The 23,172-nt window shown below is 47.1% G+C and overlaps 1 protein-coding gene across 1 annotated transcript; it reads right to left on the bottom strand.

Moving 5' to 3' along the window:
- Window positions 1–381: 381 nt before the first annotated feature.
- On the bottom strand, window positions 382–4,405 carry LOC125512834 (U-box domain-containing protein 33-like). The gene is made up of 8 exons (XM_048677910.1): window positions 4,029–4,405; window positions 3,633–3,754; window positions 3,399–3,520; window positions 3,185–3,298; window positions 2,627–3,008; window positions 2,096–2,512; window positions 1,239–1,967; window positions 382–822 (listed from the first exon to the last, which is right to left on the bottom strand). The coding sequence occupies exons 1-8, from the start codon at window positions 4,315–4,317 to the stop codon at window positions 604–606; spliced, it is 2,394 nt and encodes a 797-aa protein (XP_048533867.1). The 5' UTR covers window positions 4,318–4,405; the 3' UTR covers window positions 382–603.
- Window positions 4,406–23,172: the final 18,767 nt, after the last annotated feature.

Genomic DNA, 23,172 nt, shown 5'->3' with positions numbered 1-23,172 from the left:
ATATTTGGCAACACCACATATAAGGCACACATATTACCGAAAGGAATATTAGGCATAAATATTCAGCCCATTAACATTAAGAAAAGGAATCAATCACGTCGAATCTCTACAAATACTGTATGAGTTAGATATAAATGATGTTGAATCATATACTGAGTAATATGTATGTCCCCGTTGCAATGTACGAGCACTTATGTAGTTAGAAGAAGAAAAAATGAGTTGAGCATAGGAGGAACTATGCTCAAATTAATAGATAGAGGCGAGGCTTGAACCTGGGCTGGCTAGCACACAAATGTGTGTTCCTAGCCAGTAAGACTCCAGACCTTTCTCTTAGTTCAGAATTAGGAGGCTTTAGCTCGAATTCAGGGGGGGACTAATAGGTAGATCACGTTTCCAGGAGATATTCTATAGGTTTAGTATTCTTACAATTCAATGATAATCATGTCAACAAAAATCCATCGGTGTTTGAAAACATGCACAATAGATCTCATTTTGCAACTCACGAACGAAAAAATAACAATGTACTACCAATATATACACCAAATGTGGAGCTGACTTCTAAGCAAGGACACAGAACGGTGAACTTCTGACGTCAAGAATGCATCAAGTTGACCGGACCGATCGCGGTGGCATCTTTTGTTGATGCTGCTGCATATAATTCTGTATGGCGGACCGAAGAGCGTAGCTCGGGGTGACATGACGGTGCGCGAGAGGCATCTTCGTCATCGGGGACGTCTCGTGCCCGCTATCGAGCCACCCCTTGATGGCCTCCGCCTCGTAGGTGTAGCCGTCTGCTGCCGTGTGAGGATTCCTCATAACTTCCTGCAATTTTGTACCAATGAAATGGGGCATTAGTGAAGTGTGTGCGTGCATGTATGTGAGTGTTTGTGTTTGTATCGCGTTTCGCAGTAAAAAGATTACCGGTAGAAATGGTCACCACTCATAAATGTCAGTTTATTTCCATTTGTATTTTTTTACCATGCCTTGAACCTAGATGGGCGGCATCAACCCCTTACCACCAGTAGGCTACGCCTTAGTCTGCTTTTTTCCCCATTTGTAGCGCAAATGATTCAAATTATATTCGATGGAATTCAAGTAAAATTGGTCATAGCATTGCCTAAACCAGTACTTTGTGGTGCCCACTACACCAAGCACAAAGGCAAACTTGAAATCACAAAGTATACGTAATGTAAAAAAGACTTATACACTCTTTAAAATGGGGCAACTCAGCAATATACCTGAGAAATTGGGCAGATGAAGTAGGACGGCATGTGGCTCTCACCGAACGAATGCACAAGAGACTCTGGTGCGACTGGCATGGAAGCCGCCTTCGCCAGAGGCTCGACGACCCTCCACACCTGGCTCATCCGCGCGGGGCGCTTCCTGCTGCTGAGCTCGGCGCACTGCAGGCCGAGCAGCATCAGCTTCTCGGCCTGCGGGAACGGCCACTCCCCGGCCGACCGGTCGACGAGCGCCTCCATCTCGCCCTTCTCCAGCGCCTCCTCCACCTTCCTCGCGATGCCCAGCGCCGGCTGCCCCGTGACCAGCCGGAGCACGACGACGCCGAAGGAGTACACGTCGGAGTCCGCCGTCAGCTCCCCGGTGATCAGGAGCTCCGGGTCCGTGCATGGCGAGCTGCCGGGGTCGGTCATGGTCGGGAGGCGGGAGGCGCCGTAGTCGCCAAGCTTGCTGACCAGGTTGGCGTCGAGGAGGATGTTGGCCGGGTTGAGGTCGCCGTGGGTGACCGGGCGGGGCTCGCACGAGTGGAGGAAGACGAGCGCGGAGCACACCTCGCCGATGATCCGCGTGCGGGCCTGCCATGCCAGCGGCGGCGTGTCGTCTCGACGGGCGAGGCGGTCTTCCAGGCTCCCGTTTGGCAGGAACTCGAAGACGAGAGCCGAAGCCTCCGGGCAACAGCCCATCAGCGTCACCAGGTTTGGGTGCCTCACTCTGCTTACAACACCAACCTGCACCAGTAACATCTAGAGCTTCAGCATTGTTTACCCTCTGTCTCTCAAGAGCCTTTGAATTTTTGTCTCTCAAGAGCTGAGGCAAATGCACAGACAAGTACACGAGGGGGTACAATTCAGTTTACCTCTTGCTGGAACTGTGACGAGCTATGAGAGTGGAGCATCTTGATCGCCACAGTGGTGTTGCGCAGCACCCCTCTGTACACGCCGTCGCCGACCTTGGTGGCGTCGCTGAAGTTCCGCGTCGCCTGCCGCAGCTCCGACAGGGAGAACTCGCTGCACCATGCGAAATCCAAGCCTGGCCACGTGGTGCGCGTCTCCTCCGCGAGCCTGAGCTGCGAGTCGAGGAGGGATGTTCGCTCCTCGAGATCAATGACTCGCTGCTCCAGTTCTCCCTTGGCTTCACCGGCTTCGGAGAGCTTTCGGATGGCGTCGTCACGTTCGCGTTTGAGTGCCTCCACCTCTTCCTTGGACAGTGGCATGTCCTCTTGTACCTTGGCTATGTCCTCCTTCAGCTTGGGCACATCCTCGGTTTTCTTGGCCTGCAATCAATCAGTCATTACATTACAACGCTGTGTCGAAAACAAATGCACCTGAATCTGTCCATGCTAGCGCTAGCTGATTAAGGCGCAGGGTTTTGTTAAAAAGCAAACAACCTGATCATCGTGGCACGGTGCAATGTTGTGATGGATCACGAAGACGTCGTCTATCGGCAGTTCGAAGGAGCTGGAGGAATCGCTCGGCGCCTCCTCGCAGCACGAGCTCGGGACGCTATCTCTTGGGTTGCTGTCCCAGGAGCCCACGGAGACGTGCTCCATGCTGAGGATGCTAAGGGTTCTTCGTATGGCTGACCGACAAGGCAGCCATAAGGGCGATACTTTCTCGGACATGGACCTCTGGATCAAGCTATCAACTGCATTATTACTGCTCGCGTATCGGTTTCGACGTGTGGACACAATAGATGAAGCTGGTATCGGGCTTCGACGTGCGGGTACGATAGCCGGAGTTGGTATCGGGCTTCTGAGAGTACCATCCTCCCTGCGCACAGTTTGAACGAAAGATGGTTTGAATTTATGGGCCAAACTAAAATTTCATGAATCTGAAAGCTTCATAGGTCAGAACCTCATAAATCATGAATTACTTGAGCTGCTATGTACAACTGAAGAAATCAAGTGCGTGATGCTACTTATTTATTCTTACTTATATAGTAGTACCTGATGCTTATGAGATGCTCCCTGCATACAAACCAAATCTTGCATGAAGGATGAGCCTTGTGCATGACTTCAAGTGCCGTCTTGGACCTTGGCACCAACATTTTGCTGGGATTTCTGTCATGTATTTGAAACGTGCATTAATTCCTGATCCAATTAAGAGACTGACGAAATATATGAAAAATATGTGCTCCATAGCCACACATGTTATATATACCTAGGGAAGTGCTTGTCAGCGGCTGCTCCCATGACGAGCTTGCTCGCACCGTGCAGCGAAACGAGCTCCGTGATCCCCTTCACGACGTCTTCGCTCTCGATCACAAGCTTCTCACACTTGATCTGACAAGAAAATATGAAGGGCAATTTAGTTTGGTCAGTACTCCCCGCGTTCCTGCAGATTGATTCTGGGATCTGGAAGGTCGGGAAATGAAGATGGATTGGCTGTTTGCACCTTCACTGTGGAGTACTGGCGAATGTACTCCTCGAGGTGCTTGTCCACCTTAGACCTTTCGCGCTGCCTGTAGGCGCTCACCAGGTCTGCTCTCAGCTTGCTTGCGTGGAACTTGCTTCCCACTGCCAGTCAAAGCCATTAGACTCCAGATGAGATTAGCTATGAGCCTATGACTAACTAACTGCAATTTGATCAGAAACAAAATAGACACGAGATTGCAAGTGCGCATTTCAGTCAGACTTGTTCCGATCACGAACTGATCTTTCTATTTTTTGTGTGTATAATTAGGATTGGCTACGATTTCTACCGAAGAAACCTCCAACTCGATCAGTTATGAACTGATCTCACAGGTCGCACTGGTAGAGGAGAAGGAAGTGATCGGGCGCCGGTACGTACTCACGGGGATGGTCTGCGCCGGCACGTGGACGTGCGCGACCACCACCATCACGTCGGCGGCCGCGGGGACCACATCGGCGAGGTTGCGCAGCGCCCAGGCGAGCGTGAGCTGGCCGTTCTTGTGCTGCTCCGGAACCGCCACGAACACCTTGACGGTCTCCTCCCCGCCGCCGGCCGCCTCCTCCTCCTCGGCCGCCGCCGCCGCGGGCTCCCCGTCGCTCCGCGCGCTCGCCGTCTCAGGCATCGGCCGCATGGATGATGCTTGCGGAATGGCGCGGGCGTTCCGCATAGGCTAGGCCGCGGTACAGATCGTACTACCAGTCAACCTATCCTATATACGGATATATGATAGGCGCTGGCGCGCGCGTGCGCGTGCGCATACGTCGCAACTGAAAATCGGCGTTAGTTATCCGCCGAGGAGAAATCTAGATCAACCAGGGCTCTACACTGGTCGCGCGGGGCAAAGCCGCTCGCTGCCGCTGGCAAGCGGGTCCCAGTTCCCGAACTTGCAACGTGTGCCCTCCGCCTTCGCAGTGTCACAAGTTCGTATGGTACTACAAAATCGTAACAGGTCAGGTTCTTTATCATACAAGCTCGCCACGTTTGATTTATCCTTCCAAGTTGGCCACCTGATATTCTGCTCGACCTCAACACGTTTGCTCGGACCTTGTGGTTATGTTGGCTTTGGTATTAGTACAAGGTTCCCAAAAAAGAAAGCTTTGGGTAGGTTTGAGAAAACACCCGCGACAAGGTGGATCTCGGCCTCTTCATTATGAGCTTTTATAGCCTGCCAGAGACGCTTCATCATGAGATTATCAGAGTCGTTTTTTTTTTGGACTAGCGAGGGCGATAAGCAAAAGTACCACATGGTTCGGTGGACTGAGATCTGTAAGCCTTGCGACTAGGGTGGCCTCGGGATCATGTCCACCAAACGGCTAATTTTTTAAATAATACATTTTTAATTAATTTTCATAAATATTATGCTAGATATATTAATTTCAAAAATAATACACTATCAGCCCACTGCGACCGGGCCTAGTCAGCCCACAGCAGGCCGACTGGGCCTAGTTAGCCACCAGCCAGCCAACAGCCGGCCCGTCGGCCACGTGCAGCCCGACCAGTGGCTAGGCCACGTCGCGACGGGGCTGTCGGCGCGACTCGCTCACGGGGCGCCCCTGTCGGCCTTCTGTGGATCGATCGGCCAGCTGCTGGCCGACAGGGTGCGGGTCCCACGCCGGCTGCCTTCTTCCTCCTTTCTCCTTCTCCTTTCTCCTTCTCCTTGCTCCGTTCTTTCTTTCTTCTCTTTCTAACACGAAACGCCTCCAATTTCTACACCAAAATGAGCCATTTCTTTTGCGAATTTGGCACCGTGAATGGGCTGTACATAGTTAGGGGAGCGAGACCTCGATCTACTGATGAGGTAGCTCGTGGTGGTCACGGTGAGCATTTTGTTGGAGCTTTTTTTAGCACACTGGTCGAGGTTGTGGCGGCGGTGGAGGTGGAGGTGGTGAAGCTAGGGCAGTGTGCTGGAGGTGGTGGAGGTGAAGCTCCGACAGTTTGGTGGAGTTTCCGGCTCCGGTTCCGGTGATTGAAGGCCGCCATTCGCCGTTCGCTCGCACGTTTCAAGGGTATATTTCAACACACATTTTATTTTTCGTAGTTGCTCCGGTAGTATTCGGTAATATGTTTTGATGTGAAATAAATTAGGTGTGCGGTTATTGTTATTTGCTCCGGCAGTATCCGTAAATATATTTAGATGTCAACTATTTAGTTGTGTGAAAATTTGAAGTTGCTCCGGTAGTATTCCGTACTATATGTGGATGTCAAATGTTTAGGTGTGTCAGTATTTGGAGTTGCTCTGGTAATATCCGTAATATATGTAGATGTCAAATATTTAAATCTGTCAATATTTGTAGTTGCTCTGGCAAATATTCGTAATATATTTGCAGGTGTGTGAATTTTTTTAGTTGCTCCGTTAATATTCTGTAATATATATACATGTCAAATTTTTAGGAGTGCGGATATTTTAAGTTGTTGCTTAATACTTTTATGTCATTGTTGGAAAAAATTTAGGTGAGCCGAGATGTCTGATGTAGTGAAGTTCATATTTTACTACGGTTTTGATACTGTCCAAACAATTGAGATGGGAGCTGATCTGAGTGAATTTACTCACATAGAGGTGTCAATGAGCGCACCTCAAACATGATGAGTCGGTCATTTGAAAGAATGGATTACAACAAGTTTAAGGCTTGATACTGAAACACACACCGTCGGTGTTCATGCATTGTGGACACGGTCAAGTTTAATAATTTACTTTTATTTGAGGCCAATAGAGCGAGACTCCGAGTGGGTGCGGTGGTTACAAGGTTGTGAACGCAGGGCATGCGATCATGTTGCCTTAGTGCTTCCTGTTGTGAAGGAGGTCACTGCACATGAAGGCGAGGGTGGCTATGATCCTGGGCAGAGCAGTGGAGGGAGGCAGTTATCTATGTCAAATTCTGGAGATGATGGTTACGAAGCAGGACAGAGCAGTCATGTAGAAGGAGGAAATGCTGATAGTTATGAACCAGGGCAGAGTAGTCAGGTAGAAGGAGGAAATGCCGAGGGTGATTACAGTGGCGAGGTGGACGCTGACGAGGTGTGACGCCCCCGATTCAATCGTACACTAATCATACATGCAAATGTGTACGATCATGATCAGGAACTCACGGAAAGATATCACAACACAACTCTAGACACAAATTAAAATAATACAAGCTTTATATTACAAGTCAGGGGCCTTGATGGCTCGAATACATAAACTCGAATACACAAGAGCCAGCGGAAGCAACAATATCTGAGTACAGATATAAGTTAGACAAGTCTGCCTTAAGAAGGCTAGCACAAAAGAAACAACGATCAAGAAGGCAAGGCCTCCTGCCTGGGAGCCTCCTAAATACTCCAGGTCGTCAGCGGCCTTCACGTAGTAGTAGGCACCCTCGGGGTAGTAGTAGTCATTAGTGGTGTCGTCTGGCTTCTGGGATCCGTCATCTGGTCGCAACAATCGGGTATGGGGGGGGAGAGGTAGCAAAGCAACCGTGAGTACTCATCCAAAATACGCGCAAGACTTACATCCAATCTAAACTAAATATGCATCTGTATCAAAGAAATGGGTTGTATCTGTGGACTAAACTGCAGAATGCCAGAAGAAAAGGGGAAAGCCTAGCCTATCGAAGACTAGCATCTTCAAGCAGCTCCAAGCATCTTGCAACATTCAGAAGAGTATATAATAGCAATTTATATTTAGCAAACATGTTGTAACATTAGCGCCCAGAGATCACTTCCTCGACTCCCTGCGAGGAAACGATCCTGGAGCCATCATATCCATTACATGCCTTAGCATCCAGTGTCCAGTTCTAGTTGTATCGATCGGGATACAACTTCGAGCGTCCGTTACCATGGACAAGGCTATTCGAATAGAACAATTTTCCCTGCAGGGGTGCACCAACTTACCCAACACGCTCGATCAACTCCGGCTGGACACACCATCAGGTCATGACCGGCCTCGGCCGATCAACACACCACAACCCTACCTAGGCTCGTCAGAGAGGTCAGCACGCCGGTCTAAATCCAAGTGCGCAGGGGTCTTGGGCCCATCGCCCTTTGCACTCCTGCACATTGCGTACGTGGCCGGTGAGCAGACCTAGCTACCTCCTTTAACAAGGCAGGTGCTTACGCAGTCCAATCCGGCGCGCGTCGCTTAGTCGCTGACGTTTGGAAAGCTTCGGCTGATGCATACGACGCAGACTGACCATACTGAAAGTGCTAGTTATCGACTAGAGGGGGGGTGAATAGGCAATTTTTATGAAAGTCTTCAAAACATGGAAGTTTCGAAGACAGACGATAGAAATGAACCTATTAACATGCAGCGGAAGGTAGACTACACTAGGCAAGCCATAGTCAAGTATTCAATGAAGTGAAAGCACGCAGACTATTAGCAGCTAGGCAGTATAGATCAGGATGGAAGATAGTATGAAGCCAATAAGAACAAGTAGTCACATAGTGAAGTCAAACAGATAATGCAAGCAGGCAATGACTTCACGAAGACAAACTGTAAGTAAAGAGAAGGAAGAGATAGAACCAGTTGCTTGGTGAGGACAGGTATTTGTTGGACCAGTTCTAGTTGCTGTGACAACTGTACATCTGGTTAGGGAGGCTGAGATTCAACTCAGAAGACCGCGTCTTCACCTTATTCCCCTTGAGCCAAGGACACACAGTTCTCGCCCAATCACTCTGGTAAGTCTTCAAGGTAGACTTCCAAACCTTCACAGACTTTGTTCACCGGCGATCCACAATGACTCTTGGATGCTCAGAACGAACGCCTAACCGGCTGGAGGATTCACAGTCCTCAAGTGTAACAAGTCTTCAGATCACGCAGACAGAAAGACTTCAGTGATGCCTAACACTCTTTGGCTCTGGGTGTTTAGAGATTTTTCCTCGCAAGGATTTATCTCTCAAAGGTTTCGAGGTGGGTTGCTCTCAAAGGACAAAAGCCGTGCACTAACTCTGAGCAGCCACCAATTTATGGTGTAGGGGGTGGGCTATTTATAGCCACTAGGCAACCCGACCTGATTTGTCCTAAATGACCCTGGGTCACTAAGGAGCTGACATGTGTTCCAACGGTCAGATTTCAAACACACGCGACAGCTTTACTTGGGCTACAAGTAAAGCTAACTCATCCAGCTCTGGATAAGATTTGCTCTCATTGTCTTCGCTCGAAGACTTAGGATTTGGTTGAGCATCACTTCAGTCACTCTGACTTTGTTCACTTGGACCCCACTTAACAGTACGGTGGTTCCTATGACTCAACAAAGAAGAAAAAGAAACTACGAAACAAGTATGTCTTCACAATCCATAGTCTTCATACGATGTCTTCTCATGTCATAGTCTTTAATGTGAAACTCTTCGCAGACCACCTTTGTCTTCAATGTCTTCACACATTTTTAGGGGTCATCTCCGGTAGGTAAAACGAATCAATGAGGGACTACTACCTGTGTTATCCTGCAATTCTCACAAACACATTAGTCTCTCAACCAGATTTGTCGTCAATACTCCAAAACCAACTAGGGGTGGCACTAGATGCACTTACAGTCTCCCCCTTTTTGGTGATTGATGACAAACTGGTTGAAGTTTTCAACGGGGATAAAAGTATGTAAAATTGTAAAGGATAAGGTATTGTCTTCATAAGTAGCAAAAGGCCCCCCCTGAAGATGTGCATATAAGTATTTTGCTTTCGAATACAAATGCACATGGCAGGTTGTACTTGTGGACTTCCTGTTCAACTTATGAAGACAATTCATCATGCATGAAAAGATATAACGAAGATAATGACATGCATAATGATAAATGGACGTCTGCAAAATGACTTCGTGCGGAATTTATCATCGCACATGCGGAATTTACCATCGCATCACATAGTTGACAAAAAAGGTAGCAGACGACCATCAAGTTTAAGTGTTACAACTCAAAATAACCAAATGTATCGAAAGCGAGAGTTGTAAGCACTTGGCAAAAGTATAGCAACCACCCTTATGGACCCTCTTGAAGACTATCAACCCATTTGCTTCTCCCCCTTTTGTCAGTGAGGACCAAAAAGGTTTGAAGACATAGAGCTTTCTACTTGTTCCCATGAGGAGTAGGCGAAGCAGCAGGGTCGTCGTTGAGGTTTGGTGGTGTAGAAGAACTTGGTGCAGTGTCGATATGCGCCGAGGTTGGAGTTGGTGAAGTGCCATCATCTTGGTCATCAATGACTCTGGCATTAACAGTTGCAGTTGAGGAGGAATAGTCAAAGTCTTCAAGTGAGGGAGTCCGACGCAAGTGAGCGTTCCGGGGAGGAGTGGAATCAAACTTGAATCTCTCAGTGAAGCCATCTCGTTGAAGATCATCTTCAGAGCTCAGCAAAGTCAGACTCTTCCACGACCGGCGACAGGTTTCATGAGTGACAAATGCATTCTTGGTGGCAAGGTTGCGAATGCGATTAACATCCACCAAGAGGCTCTGCATCTGATGCTTGAGCTAGTCATGATGCTTATCCTGTTTTTGATGCAGGGCGACGAGAAGCTCTCGGTCATTGAGAACACGAGATCGCTTCCGAGGCCTTTGGGCAGTTGTGCTTTCAGTGGCTTCAGTATGGGCACGAGGTGCACGTGTATTTCCAGACAAAGGATAAACACGAGATGCAGCAAGAACTCCTTCAATGGGTTGAGTGAAACTTTGACGATCGACATTGTGAAGATAAATTGGCTCCTTGGCAGGCTCTGGGTATATGGCTTCGACAGACAGATCAACCTCTGGCAAGAATATGAGATGATTGCGCGCAGAAGGCTGATAGCAGAGTGAAGCTTGATGAGGCGCATTACCCATGTAGCATAGAACTTCAGACCAAATATATCGGAGCCAGATGCAGCCAATTGCCTGATTGTAGGATCGAAAGTATGTCTAGAGGGGGGGGTGATTAGACTACTTGACCAAATAAAACTTAACCTTTTCCCAATTTTAGTTCTTGGCAGATTTTAGCTAATTTAGGACAAGTCAAGCAATCATCACATCACTCAAGCAAGCATGCAAAGAGTTTATGGGCAGCGGAAAGTAAAGCATGCAACTTGCGAGAATGTAAAGGGAAGGGTTTGGAGAATTGAAACGCTATTGGAGACACGGATGTTTTTCCCGTGGTTCGGATAGGTGGTGCTATCCTACATCCACGTTGATGGAGACTTCAACCCACGAAGGGTAACGGTTGTGCGAGTCCACACAGGGCTCCACCCTAGGGCAACGGTTGCGCGAGTCCACACAGGGCTCCACCCATGAAGGGTCCACGAAGAAGCAACCACCCACAAAGGGTCCACGAAGAAGCAACCTTGTCTATCCCACCATGGCCATCGCCCACACAGGACTTGCCTCACTAGTGGTAGATCTTCACGAAGTAGGCGATCTCCTTGCCCTTACAAACTCCTTGGTTCAACTCCACAATCTTGTCGGAGGCTCCCAAGTGACACCTAGCCAATCTAGGAGACACCACTCTCCAAGAAGTAACAAATGGTGTGTAGGTAATGAACTCCTTGCTCTTGTGCTTCAAATGATAGTCTCCCCAACACTCAACTCTCTCTCATAGGATTTGGATTTGGTGGAAAGAGGGTTTTTGTGGAAAGCAACTTGGGAAGGCTAGAGATCAAGATTCATATGGTAGGAATGGAATGTCTTGATCTCAACACATGAGTAGGTGGTTCTCTCTCAGAACATATGAGTTGGAATGGTGTGTGTGTTCTGATGGCTCTCTCTTCGAATGAGAAGGAGGTGGAGGGGTATATATAGCCTCCACACAAAATCCAACCATTACATACAATTTACCAATCTCGGTGGGACCGAATCAGAAAACTCGGTCTGACCAAAGTAGTAAACCTAGTGACCGTTAGGAATTTTGGTGGGACTGACATGCAACTCGGTAGGACCGATTCGGTTAGGGTTTGGGCATAACGTAATCTCGGTGAGACCGATTACACAAACTCGGTGAGACCGAATTTGGTAATTAGCTAACCAGAGAGTTGGTCAGGCAAACTCGGTGGGACCGATTTGCTCTTTCGGTGAGACCGAGTGGAACTCGCTGAGACCGAAAAGTTACAAAGGGGAAACACTGAGTTTACATTGCAATCTCGGTGGGACCGATTCGCTCTTTCGGTAAGACCGAAAAGTTACGAAACGGAAACAGAGAGTTTGCAACCCCATCTCGATGAGACCGAGATCCTTATCGGTAGAACCGAATTGCTAGGGTTTGGCAGTGGCTAATGACAAGTGAAACTCGGTGGCGCCGGGTAGGAAGAATCGGTAGAACCGAGTTTGGCTTAGGGTTTAGGTCATATGTGGATATGGGAAAGTAGTTGAGGGTTTTGGAGCATATCACTAAGCACATGAAGCAAGAGGCTCATTAAGCAACACCTCATCCCTCCTTAATAGTATTGGCTTTTCCTAAAGACTCAATGTGATCTTGGATCACTAAAATATAAAATGAAGAGTCTTGAGCTTTTGAGCTTGAGCCAATCCTTTGTCCTTAGCATTTTGAGGGTTCCACTTTCACATCCATGCCATGCCAATCATTGAGCTTTCCTGAAATAATCATCTTGGAATAGCATTAGCTCAACGAGCTATATGTTGTTATGAATTACCAAAACCACCTAGGGATAGTTGCACTTTCAATCTCCCCCTTTTTGGTAATTGATGACAACATATAGATCAAAGCTTCGACAAATGATAATAAGCATGAAATATATCGTCGCTTTGAGAAGTATGTGATAAGTAAGAGCTCCCCCTAATTTTTTGCATATTTAAAATTTGCTTTGGACTGCAATTGCACAAAGAGTTAGAGTCATGGGTTACTCTTCCATGTCACATACATCTTGGTGGAGCGCTCAAAATGATAAGAATGAAATACATGCACTCATCACCAAGAATAATGAATGATCACACAAGATAGATAGGATAATGGCATTAAGCAAGCATTAAGTGTAGGTTATGATCAAACACATGATCATCAATGTCTCACAAATAATGACGTAGTATCAAGCACTCAAAAGCAGATAAGTTCGAAAAACCACCAAATAAAGCAAGAGGGAAAAGCAACACTCTCTCTCTCGAAGCCTATGATCTATACATCTTCTCCCCCTTTGGCAACAAGTTACCAAAAAGTTCCTAGAAAATGCATAGCACTAGATCGACGCTCAGGCTTGATCTTCAGGTGGTGGTGGAGTCCGGAGCACTCCAAGGACGAAGCCTTAGGTAGACGTGGTCGGAGTCGAGGCTGAAGTGGATGCTGGAGCTGGTGGAACTGAGGCTGTGGCTGGTGCAGACGTTGTAGCTCTGGTGTCAGCAACTGGCAGTGCAGACAACCTCGGACCTCATGGCACCCTCGCAAAAGCATCAGTCGTGGTCCTGCCTCTCCTCTCATTCATGTCCTCCTGGAGCTGCTCCACGGCAGTCTGTATCTCTGTCACCTTGATGTCCAAGTCATAGAACCTCTGTTCCATGATCCTCTCTAAACTCACCTGGTTCTGAGTCAGGGTGGCTATACTCTTCTCAATCCGCAGGGTGGACACAATCAGGTAACCAAGCTGCTCTTGTTTGGTTTTCAGGAAGTAATCAGATGCCTCCGCTTGAGTAGGCATCCTGGCAGCTTTCTCCTTCTTCGCCTTCTCCTTCTGAGCTTGTGCATGGGCAGATGATGGTTCATTCTCAGTCATAACAACTTGATTATCTTCGAAATCTGGACGGATGGGCAGGTGTTCCTTATCCAACAAATATACGCCCGTGCCCATCTTGGAGTTGATGAGCTCCTGAATCTGAGGGGCATATCCACAGCTCCTCTTCTGATCTGCCGCAGTCCTTTTGATTGTTTCCACTATGAGGCTCATGACTTTGAATTTTTGAGGCACGTCAAAGACATGAAGCAAATTGATCGCGTGACCTCTGATCATCTTGTGATCTCCAGACTTGGGAAAAAGGGTGTGCCTAAGGATCCAGTTGATCGTAGGCAATCCTGATAGCAGATAATGCACTAAGCCAAACTTGAACGTGTCAAGTGCTTCATTCGGAATCTCCATGTACATGTTGGACATGGAGTTGTGGTCCATCTTTTTCTTGGCATAAATGTCCAAGTCATCTGCTTGCTCCTCTGGGGCATTGATCAGCTTCGCCCATTCCTCAACAGTAGAGTGGTACCTTGTACCCTCTGACATCCATGTGATCCTGCCATCCGGATAAAAGTGTGCTGTGGAGTAGAATTGCATGATTAGCTCCTCGTTCCACTTTGTGAGCTTCTGCCCAACAAAGTCTGCAACTCCACACGCACTAAAGCTGTCAAATACTCCAGGGTAGTACTCTTCATTGTCCTTGATATAGGTCCAGTCGACCCATCTCATGTCACATACAATTGGCTTCTTGTCAAGTAGCACTGTCTCATAGAAATCCTGCTGCTCCTTGGTATGAAACCTGTAGTCCACTGCAGTCCTTCTCCTAGAAGCATATGGATCTGCTTCTCTCCACTTCCTGAGCCCTGAGTCTCTCCTGAGCTTCATATCCTCAGCCACAGGATGAGCATTGTTGTGGTCTGGGATCTTGGGCTTGAGCTTCCGAAGGACATTCTCTTCCTCTTCCTCTGCAGCTTCAGGCACTGGGGACTTGTTCTTCTCAGTGGCTGGGATGCTTCTTGTGTTTCTCTTTGGTGCACTCTTAGGCTTAGATGCAGCCTTAGGTGCTTCCTTGGACTTGGATGCAGCTCCCCCTGACCTTATGGCATCTCCCATTAGCTTGGGTGCCTTGGGCGCTGGTGCAGCTGCCTCTTCTTCCTCTTCCTCTTCCATGATGGAAGCTTTGCCAAGCACTCTAGCCACGGTCTTCTTCACCCTCTCCTAACTTTTCTTGCCCTCAGCTGCAGCTGGCTCTTGTGAAGTGGGCTTCTCAGTTGAGGCTCTAGCCTTTGACATGGGCTGCCTGCCTGCTGGCCTTTTGATTTTCAGACCCGGCTTAGTGCCTTGAGCTGGTTCAATTCTCTTGGAAGTGGCCTCTTCCTCTGCCACATAGTCCTCATCTTCAGAGTCTGAAGTTTTCTTCTTCCTTCGTCTCGTGGCATCCTTTGGCAAATTGCTAGGAGTGCTCCTACTGCCTTCATCAGATGAACTGGAGGGACTAGTGCCCTCACTCATCACCACTTGCTGCTCTGACAGATTCTGGCTATCACTTTGGTCTGACATGCTGCAAACTGACTGCTGACCCTGTGAATAGATTATAGAGGAGATAGAGTGGATGAGCATCACAAAATGCAGAGATTTTTGCAAAAAGAATGATCCAAAAACTTAGTTTTAGTTTCCCACTGAAATCATCTCGGATCTACCGATTTTCAAACTCGGTGATACCGAAGCAGTTTTGGAACCTAAACTAGTGAACTCGGTAGGACCGAGTCACAGTTCGGTGGCACCGAGACTGCTAGGGTTTCACTGAGTTCAAAAATCGGTCACACCGATAAGTAATTCTCGGTCAGACCGAGTCTCACTTGTGCAATGGCATAAGCCAAATCGGTGGGACCGAGTTTTTCAACTCGGTGGGTCCGAGATAGTTTCGGCGGAAACCTAAACCTAGAATTTTCAAATCAAACCTAATCTATGAGCGTTTTGACTGGATAGAAGTTTATCAAATGTGGCTAGAAACAATATGATCACAATGTGCTAGGAATCAGATTGAGGAATAGCACAAAGATCAAGTCCATACCCTAGTTCGGCGGGGACTTGCTACGGCGGCAACGGCGGGGCAGAATTCCCGTTGACGGCGACGGAGACCAGCGACTGGAGGCTGCTGGCGGCGAGAAGACGATCCGGAGACCTCGAGGGCAGAGCAGGCTATCGCGCGGGCGATATATAGCCCGACCCTGTCGGTGTGACCGAGTGGAACAACTCGGTGGCACCGAGATTCATAACTGCGTGCAGTTACTGAAACTCGGTGTGACCGAAAGGTTCAAATCGGTTGCACCGAGATCGAAAACCTAGATCAACTTAATGATCTCGGTAGGACCGAAAGTGGAGTATCGGTCAGACCGAGAATCATAAAGAGGTTTTGGAAGTTTAAGTCTATGACGAATCGGGGACTCCGAGCGCTCCTCACACAGAGTGGTTCGAATCTGACTTGATCAAATTTTGTGATGCAGCATGAATAGAGTTTGAGACGAGAAAAGCATAGATAGCTAGAGGACGTTCTTAGGCATTCTTGTCCATCCACTTGGCAAAAGAGGATAAAACCAAGCAATCAACACAACAAGTGGATGTCCTCGAATGAGTAAAATATGCAGTCAGCATGCTCACACAATAAGATGGCAAATGAAATATGTGGCATGGCATGCACAACCAATTCTAGCATTTATCAAGCAATTTGCGATGACTAGGTCATCTATATATGAGTACATTGACTTAGGAGTCAAGTGAGAACACTTGATCATAGGTCATACTCATCGTTTAAGCTCAAGTGGGGTTACCACTTTTACATAAAGCATTGTTGTGTTCACACCTTTAGAGTTGCTTTAGCTCAAATCTTAGAGTAAAGCTCCCCCTAGATGTGATATCCCCCCTAAGAGGGATGAACTAACCTTGGGTTTTGTCGATGATGACTTCATGTAGATATTGAAGATGTGGATGCTCAATGTTGATGTAGATCTCTTGGAGCTATCCATTTGAGTGAATTGCACTTTCAATACCTACATGGGTTAGTCCCAAAAGGAACAAACAAGGATATCCATAGACATAGAGTGATGCACACAAAAGATGATGTCCATGAAAACTTTTAGGTTACCTTGTCCCTTGTCTTACCAACAAGAGGGTTTGTGACTCCTTGAACTAGTGCAAGATGTGGAAGTTGATTGCACTTGTTCTTGCCAAAATGATAAGAGTGAAGTATGTTGGCGGAGTCACCCTCAAGAACTCTCTAGTTCTTCTTCTTTTGGATCCACATCATCTTGATGGGAATCCTTGGAGTTGTAGTCGTACTTGATGAAGTGGAACTTGAAGTAGTCTTGGGAATCCACTTGACTAAGGTCTTAGGAGCTTCTTCAAATGCATCAATTTCCTCTTGAAGCTTGTCCTTGCCTTTTTGCTCGTAGTCTTGTGGTGGAAGATCATCTTGAGCATGTGTCCCCTTGAAAGAAGTATTCTTCTCTTGTTGAGGGACAAACTTTGTCTTGGGGTATTGATCTTCTTCCCATTCAACTCCATTGGCATTGAACTTTCGTTCAAAACCAACACCTTGATTCTTCCGGTGCATTCCTTGCTTGCGCACAATTTCCTCGAATTGCTTAGTCCCGGCAAGGCTTTTGTACACTCCTTTCTCTATAATTCCCTTCAATAAGCTATTTTCTTGCTCAAGTGTAACTTGGCTAAGAGAATCATTAGTGGAATCAAGAGAACTACTAGAAGCAACAATATTGGATTTAGCATGATCATTGTTACTACTAGAGGAAGAATCTTTCTTGTTAGACTTGACTTGAGGCATTTAAGTGGATAAGAGTAAACGCTTGGCAATGTAAGAAGAACTTTTCTTGTGGAGATCATCATTGATTGCCTTTAAGAACTCATGCTCTTGCTCAAGATTGAGCTTTTCAAAGCGTAGTTTCTCATGAGCTCTTAAAAGTTCTCGATGATCTTCGAAGATAGTGTCATGAGCTAACTTAAGAGTTTTTAGTTCTTTAGTTAGATCCTCAATCTTCTCCTTATCATTGTCACTCGTGTTAGCATGATTAATTGGTCTTTAATCATAGTATTCATCACTAGAGTTGTCACCAAGCAAATCATCACCTAACAAGTCATCTTCATCACTATTGAAATCAACATACTCGGGGTGTGTTACCTTAGGACCTTTGGCCATGAAGCATCTTCCAATTCCTTCATTTGGTGAGTCAAATATGTCGTAGGAGTTGGTTGACACAAGTGCTAGACTGGCAACACCTTCATCTTGAGTATCTTCGGAGTCGGAGTGATAACTTCTCTCGGAGTGGCTGTCGGAGTCGGATCCGGATACCCATTCACCAACATGTGCTTGATGTCTTCGTCTTGTGTAGCTCCTTGATGATTTTTCCTTCCTTTCCGAATCCTTGCTTCTCCGTGAGTATCTTCGTTCATAACGATCATATTTACTCCTTCTCTCTCTTGGTGGTGATCCTTTGCTTCTTCTTTTTGGAGAATCTTCTCTTCTCTTGTAGGGAGCCGTACACTCATTGGAATAGTGTCCGGGTCTTCCACAATTGTAACAGTTTCGCTCTCTACTAGAAGATCTTTTGTCATTGTAGGACCTTGACTTGGAGCTGCTATCTTTGCTTCTACTCTTGTAGAACTTGTTGAAGTTCTTCACCATTAAGCTCAATTCTTCATTGAAGTCTTGTTTCTCACTTGATGATGTAGGGGCTTCACATGAGGCTTTATAGGCACCACTTGATTTGTTGTGAAGTTCCTCTTTATCCTTAAGTGACATCTCATGAGCAACAATCCTTCCAATCACCTCCGTTGGCTTGAGATCTTTGTAATTGGGCATCATTTGGATCAATGTGCACACGGTATCATATTTTCCATCCAAAGCTCTTAGGATCTTCTTGATGATGAATCTATCAGTCATCTCTTCACTTCCTAAGCCGGCAATCTCATTTGTGATGAGAGCAAGCCTAGAGTACATTTCAGCGACACCTTCACCATCCTTCATCTTGAACTTGTCAAGTTGGCTTTGAAGCACATCCAACTTGGATTCCTTGACGGAGTCGGTACCTTCGTGCATATCAGTCAAATGTCCCAAATTTCCTTTGCATTCTCAAGGCGGCTGATTTTGTTGAATTCTTTGGGGCACAATCCGTTGAAGAGAATATCACAAGCTTGAGCATTGTATTGCAACATCTTCAACTCATCCGCGGTAGCTTCACAGTTTGGTTCTCTCCCGTCAAAGAAGTCACCTTGCAAACCAACACACATAATAGCCCAAACAGCGGGGTTATGTCCAAGAATATGCATTTTCATTTTATGTTTCCAACTAGCAAAATTAGTACCATCAAAGTAAGGACCTCTACGGTGATAATTTCCCTCGCTAGATGCCATACTCTCCTAGGTTGTGAAACCAAGGCTATGACCACCAAAAGCTATGGAGATCAAGCAAATGGAGACCAAAGCTCTGATACCACTTGTAGGATCGAAAGTATGTCTAGAGGGGGGGTGATTAGACTACTTGACCAAATAAAACCTAACCTTTTCCCGATTTTAGTTCTTGGCAGATTTTAGCTAATTTAGGACAAGTCAAGCAATCATCACATCACTCAAGCAAGCATGCAAAGAGTTTATGGGCAGCGGAAAGTAAAGCATGCAACTTGTGAGAATGTAAAGGGAAGGGTTTGGAGAATTCAAACGCTATTGGAGACACGGATGTTTTTCCCGTGGTTCGGATAGGTGGTGCTGTCCTACATCCACGTTGATGGAGACTTCAACCCACGAAGGGTAACGGTTGCGCGAGTCCACACAGGGCTCCACCCTAGGGCAACGGTTGCGCGAGTCCACACAGGACTCCACCCACGAAGGGTGCACGAAGAAGCAACCACCCACAAAGGGTCCACGAAGAAGCAACCTTGTCTATCCCACCATGGCCATCGCCCACACAGGACTTGCCTCACTAGTGGTAGATCTTCACGAAGTAGGCGATCTCCTTGCCCTTACAAACTCCTTAGTTCAACTCCACAATCTTGTCGGAGGCTCCCAAGTGACACCTAGCCAATCTAGGAGACACCACTCTCCAAGAAGTAACAAATGGTGTGTAGGTAATGAACTCCTTGCTCTTGTGCTTCAAATGATAGTCTCCCCAACGCTCAACTCTCTCTCATAGGGTTTGGATTTGGTGGAAAGAGGGTTTTTGTGGAAAGCAACTTGGGAAGGCTAGAGATCAAGATTCATATGGTAGGAATGGAATGTCTTGATCTCAACACATGAGTAGGTGGTTCTCTCTCAGAACATATGAGTTGGAATGGTGTGTGTGTTCTGATGGCTCTCTCTTCGAATGAGAAGGAGGTGGAGGGGTATATATAGCCTCCACACAAAATCCAACCGTTACATACAATTTACCAATCTCGGTGGGACCGAATCAGAAAACTCGGTCTGACCGAAGTAGTAAACCTAGCGACCGTTAGGAATTTCGGTGGGACTGACATGCAACTCGATAGGACCGATTCGGTTAGGGTTTGGGCATAACGTAATCTCGGTGAGACCGATTACACAAACTCGGTGAGACCGAATTTGGTAATTAGCTAACCAGAGAGTTGGTCAGGCAAACTCGGTGGGACCGATTTGCTCTTTCGGTGAGACCGAGTGGAACTCGCTGAGACCGAAAAGTTACAAAGGGGAAACACTGAGTTTACATTGCAATCTCGGTGGGACCGATTCGCTCTTTCGGTAAGACCGAAAAGTTACGAAACGGAAACAGAGAGTTTGCAACCCCATCTCGATGAGACCGAGATCCTTATCGGTAGAACCGAATTGCTAGGGTTTGGCAGTGGCTAATGACAAGTGAAACTCGGTGGCGCCGGGTAGGAAGAATCGGTAGAACCGAGTTTGGCTTAGGGTTTAGGTCATATGTGGATATGGGAAAGTAGTTGAGGGTTTTGGAGCATATCACTAAGCACATGAAGCAAGAGGCTCATTAAGCAACACCTCATCCCTCCTTAATAGTATTGGCTTTTCCTAAAGACTCAATGTGATCTTGGATCACTAAAATATAAAATGAAGAGTCTTGAGCTTTTGAGCTTGAGCCAATCCTTTGTCCTTAGCATTTTGAGGGTTCCACTTTCACATCCATGCCATGCCAATCATTGAGCTTTCCTGAAATAATCATCTTGGAATAGCATTAGCTCAATGAGCTATATGTTGTTATGAATTACCAAAACCACCTAGGGATAGTTGCACTTTCACTGATGAAGAAGTCTTGAGCATTGAAGCTGATGCCATTGAAGATATAGAAAACCAATGTCTTCATTGCTCCTTCAAGCTTCACTGCAGGAGAATGTCCTTTGACAGGCCAGAGAGTTCGCCTGATAATATGATAAATAGTGTGGGGCAGATACTCTAGGTCTTCAACAAAGAACTCCTTAGGATAGTCAGCATCTTGGGACAGTGGCTTCATCATGCTCAACATTTGGCTCATGTTTGGCTCTGGCTTCTGGAAGATGCTCTCCAAAGCATTTTGGTGCAGCTGAAAACCTGGTTCATAGTGTTCACTAGGAGTGGGCAGGGCAGTAAGCTCAATGATGTCTTGGGCTTTGGCTTCATGGTGTACATCGCCTGTCATCCACTCAAGGATCCAAGTCTTCGGATCCCTGTAGTAGCCGCGAATGTGAAGAGTTGCATAGAATTGCAGCAGAAGCTCTTCATTCCAGTGCTCTTTATCGGTCACAAACTGTAGAAGGCCAGCATCTCTGAAACAGTCAAGGGCTTCTTCTAGGCAGGGTAGGCCAGCCATGGCTTCATAGTCTAGACGCATATGAGGAAAAATGCGCCCCTGATTGTATAGTATGCAGGAGTAGTAACCGCGCTGTTGATAACTCCAGAACCTATCAGATGATATTTCTTGGCTTGGAATATGGGTTCTTGACGCTATCAAAGAAGGTGTTGTGTGCTATGAAGCCATTCACATTAAACGATCCTGGTGAAGTTGCAGTACCTGGAAACCTTGGCAGCCTTGGCTTTGGTTTCTGGACCTAAGGCCGACGCTCCACATGATAGTCAAACTATGGTCTAGGAGTGGGCGGAGGAACCAGAATGGGCTAGCGGACGGTGGTAAGTTGACCTTGATAGAATGCTTGCTCAATGGTGTGAGGCCTTGGAGGTGGTACAGGAGCAGAGGCATTGACACTAGCTTCGAGCTGCACAATGGCTTCAGATGCAATATTGGCTTCAGGAGTCTCATTCATTTCTGGCGCCACATTAACTTCAGGTGCCACATTTGCTTCAGTCATGACAACGTCATTGGCTTCAGTGTTGTTGTTTGTGTCCACTTCATTATTTTCAACCTCCACTTGAGTAGCTGGAGGGTCTGGCACAGACTCGTTCTCCTCGAGAACAATTTCTTGGTTGGTAGGGGGTGTGGCAACTCGCTCTTCTGCTTGATGGGGTTCTGGTGGTTCTTGTTGATCATCGGCTGATGCAGCCGGAATGTCTTTAGCAGCTTTTGCTTTGGACTCAGAGACAGTCGTAGTTGGAGTGGCGTCAGGGAACACTAGTCGTGCCACTGAGTTATGTTGCTCTTCTCCTTCTGGAACACTCGATAGAGTGACCTGTGGCCTTGGTCCTTTGCGAAGCCTGCAGAGTGCGGGCGACGCCTTTGGAGAGGGAGTTGTCTGGGCCACAAAGTCTTCATCATCAAGCACCGGAGTGGTGACTTGAGTTGGGGGAGTACGTGGTGATTCTTCTTGATGGGGGGGGGAGACTTGAGGGTGATCAGCCCATGAATCATCCTGAGCAATTGGCATCAAAGGACGACCAATGCTGATGAGTTTGCTGTTCGTGAGAACAGGTGATGATACCATGTTGTGCTTGATCTGAGGAAGGACTTCATCATCTTCTGCATTGTCTTGGGGACCAATGTCTTCAGCTGCGGTGGGGTCGATAGCTGGAATGTCTTCAGCTTTAGGAGCCTCTGAGGAAGCAGGCTCATGAACTATTATCTGACTCTCTCGGTGTTCGGATGCAGGACGAGCAACTGAGATTGGCTCGACGACAAGGGGTTCTGTGGGAGCAGCCCGATCTTTCTTCTTTGTCTTCCTCTTCTTGGTCGGTGGAGCATCGTCACTGGTGTTCTTGGTCTTGCGCTTTCGGGCTTCGGCTTCAGCTGCCCTTGTTTTCTTGAATTTTGAAGCAGCTGTGGGGACCTTAGGCTTCGAGCCTGTCATATTGGCAGTGAAGACAATGCGAGGTTCTTCCTGCCTTGATGCTTCAGCTTGGGCCACAGCAGGCTTATTCTTCTTGTTGGCAGCCATTCTGGGGTCGATGCCAGGGCGCCCCAGAGCCTTGCGCTTTTCTGCTTCATTGTGAGCTTGAACACTTTTCTCAGCAAAGTACTTCCTTCTCTCTCTTGAACCTTTTGCTTCCTGGCGTTTCTGGTGGAACTGCTCCTTGAGCTCATGCAGCGTCTGCTTGAAGCTTTGAACATCAGCCACGCTGAGGTTTGCCATGTTCTTCTTGAACTGAGCTTTCTCATAATCAATCTTGTTCTTCAGTTCAACAATCTTCTGAGCCAGAGCCAGCTCAGTAGCAATGGCAATGTGGAAATAGACACTGATGCCAATTGGAAGCTCAAGGTCATCGAGGTTGATGCTGGGGTTTTCAAACCACTCATCAATGAAGTTGTTCAAGATGTCCACATCGAAAAGGGGTAGATCATTGAAGATCTCCGCCTCATCCTTGCTCTTTATCAACAGCTCAAGAGCGTCATCGCCAAGATCGTCGTCACTTGACAGATCAATGGCTTCATCTTCGTTCCTCAGAACGGCAGCTGGGGTCAGTGCTTGACCAGAAATCTAGATGGGCTTCTTCTTCTTCTCAGTCTTGGAGATGCGGGA

The sequence above is a fragment of the Triticum urartu genome, chromosome 1 (assembly GCF_003073215.2).
Source record: "Triticum urartu cultivar G1812 chromosome 1, Tu2.1, whole genome shotgun sequence".
In the NCBI taxonomy this organism is placed as follows: Eukaryota; Viridiplantae; Streptophyta; class Magnoliopsida; order Poales; family Poaceae; genus Triticum; species Triticum urartu.
The sequence above is the reverse complement of the archived record's forward strand: the minus strand, read 5'-3'. Positions and strand labels throughout refer to the sequence as shown.

Bases quoted from the DNA above. Each gene is read 5' to 3' on its own strand.
- LOC125512834 (XM_048677910.1), bottom strand. From the start codon at position 4,317: ATGCGGAACGCCCGCGCCATTCCGCAAGCATCATCCATGCGGCCGATG. The intron at 3,755-4,028 runs GTACGTACCGGC...TTTGACTGGCAG, and splicing joins GGCGCAGACCATCCCCGTGA to TGGGAAGCAAGTTCCACGCA. The intron at 3,009-3,184 runs GTACTACTATAT...AACTGTGCGCAG, and splicing joins GAGCATCTCATAAGCATCAG to GGAGGATGGTACTCTCAGAA.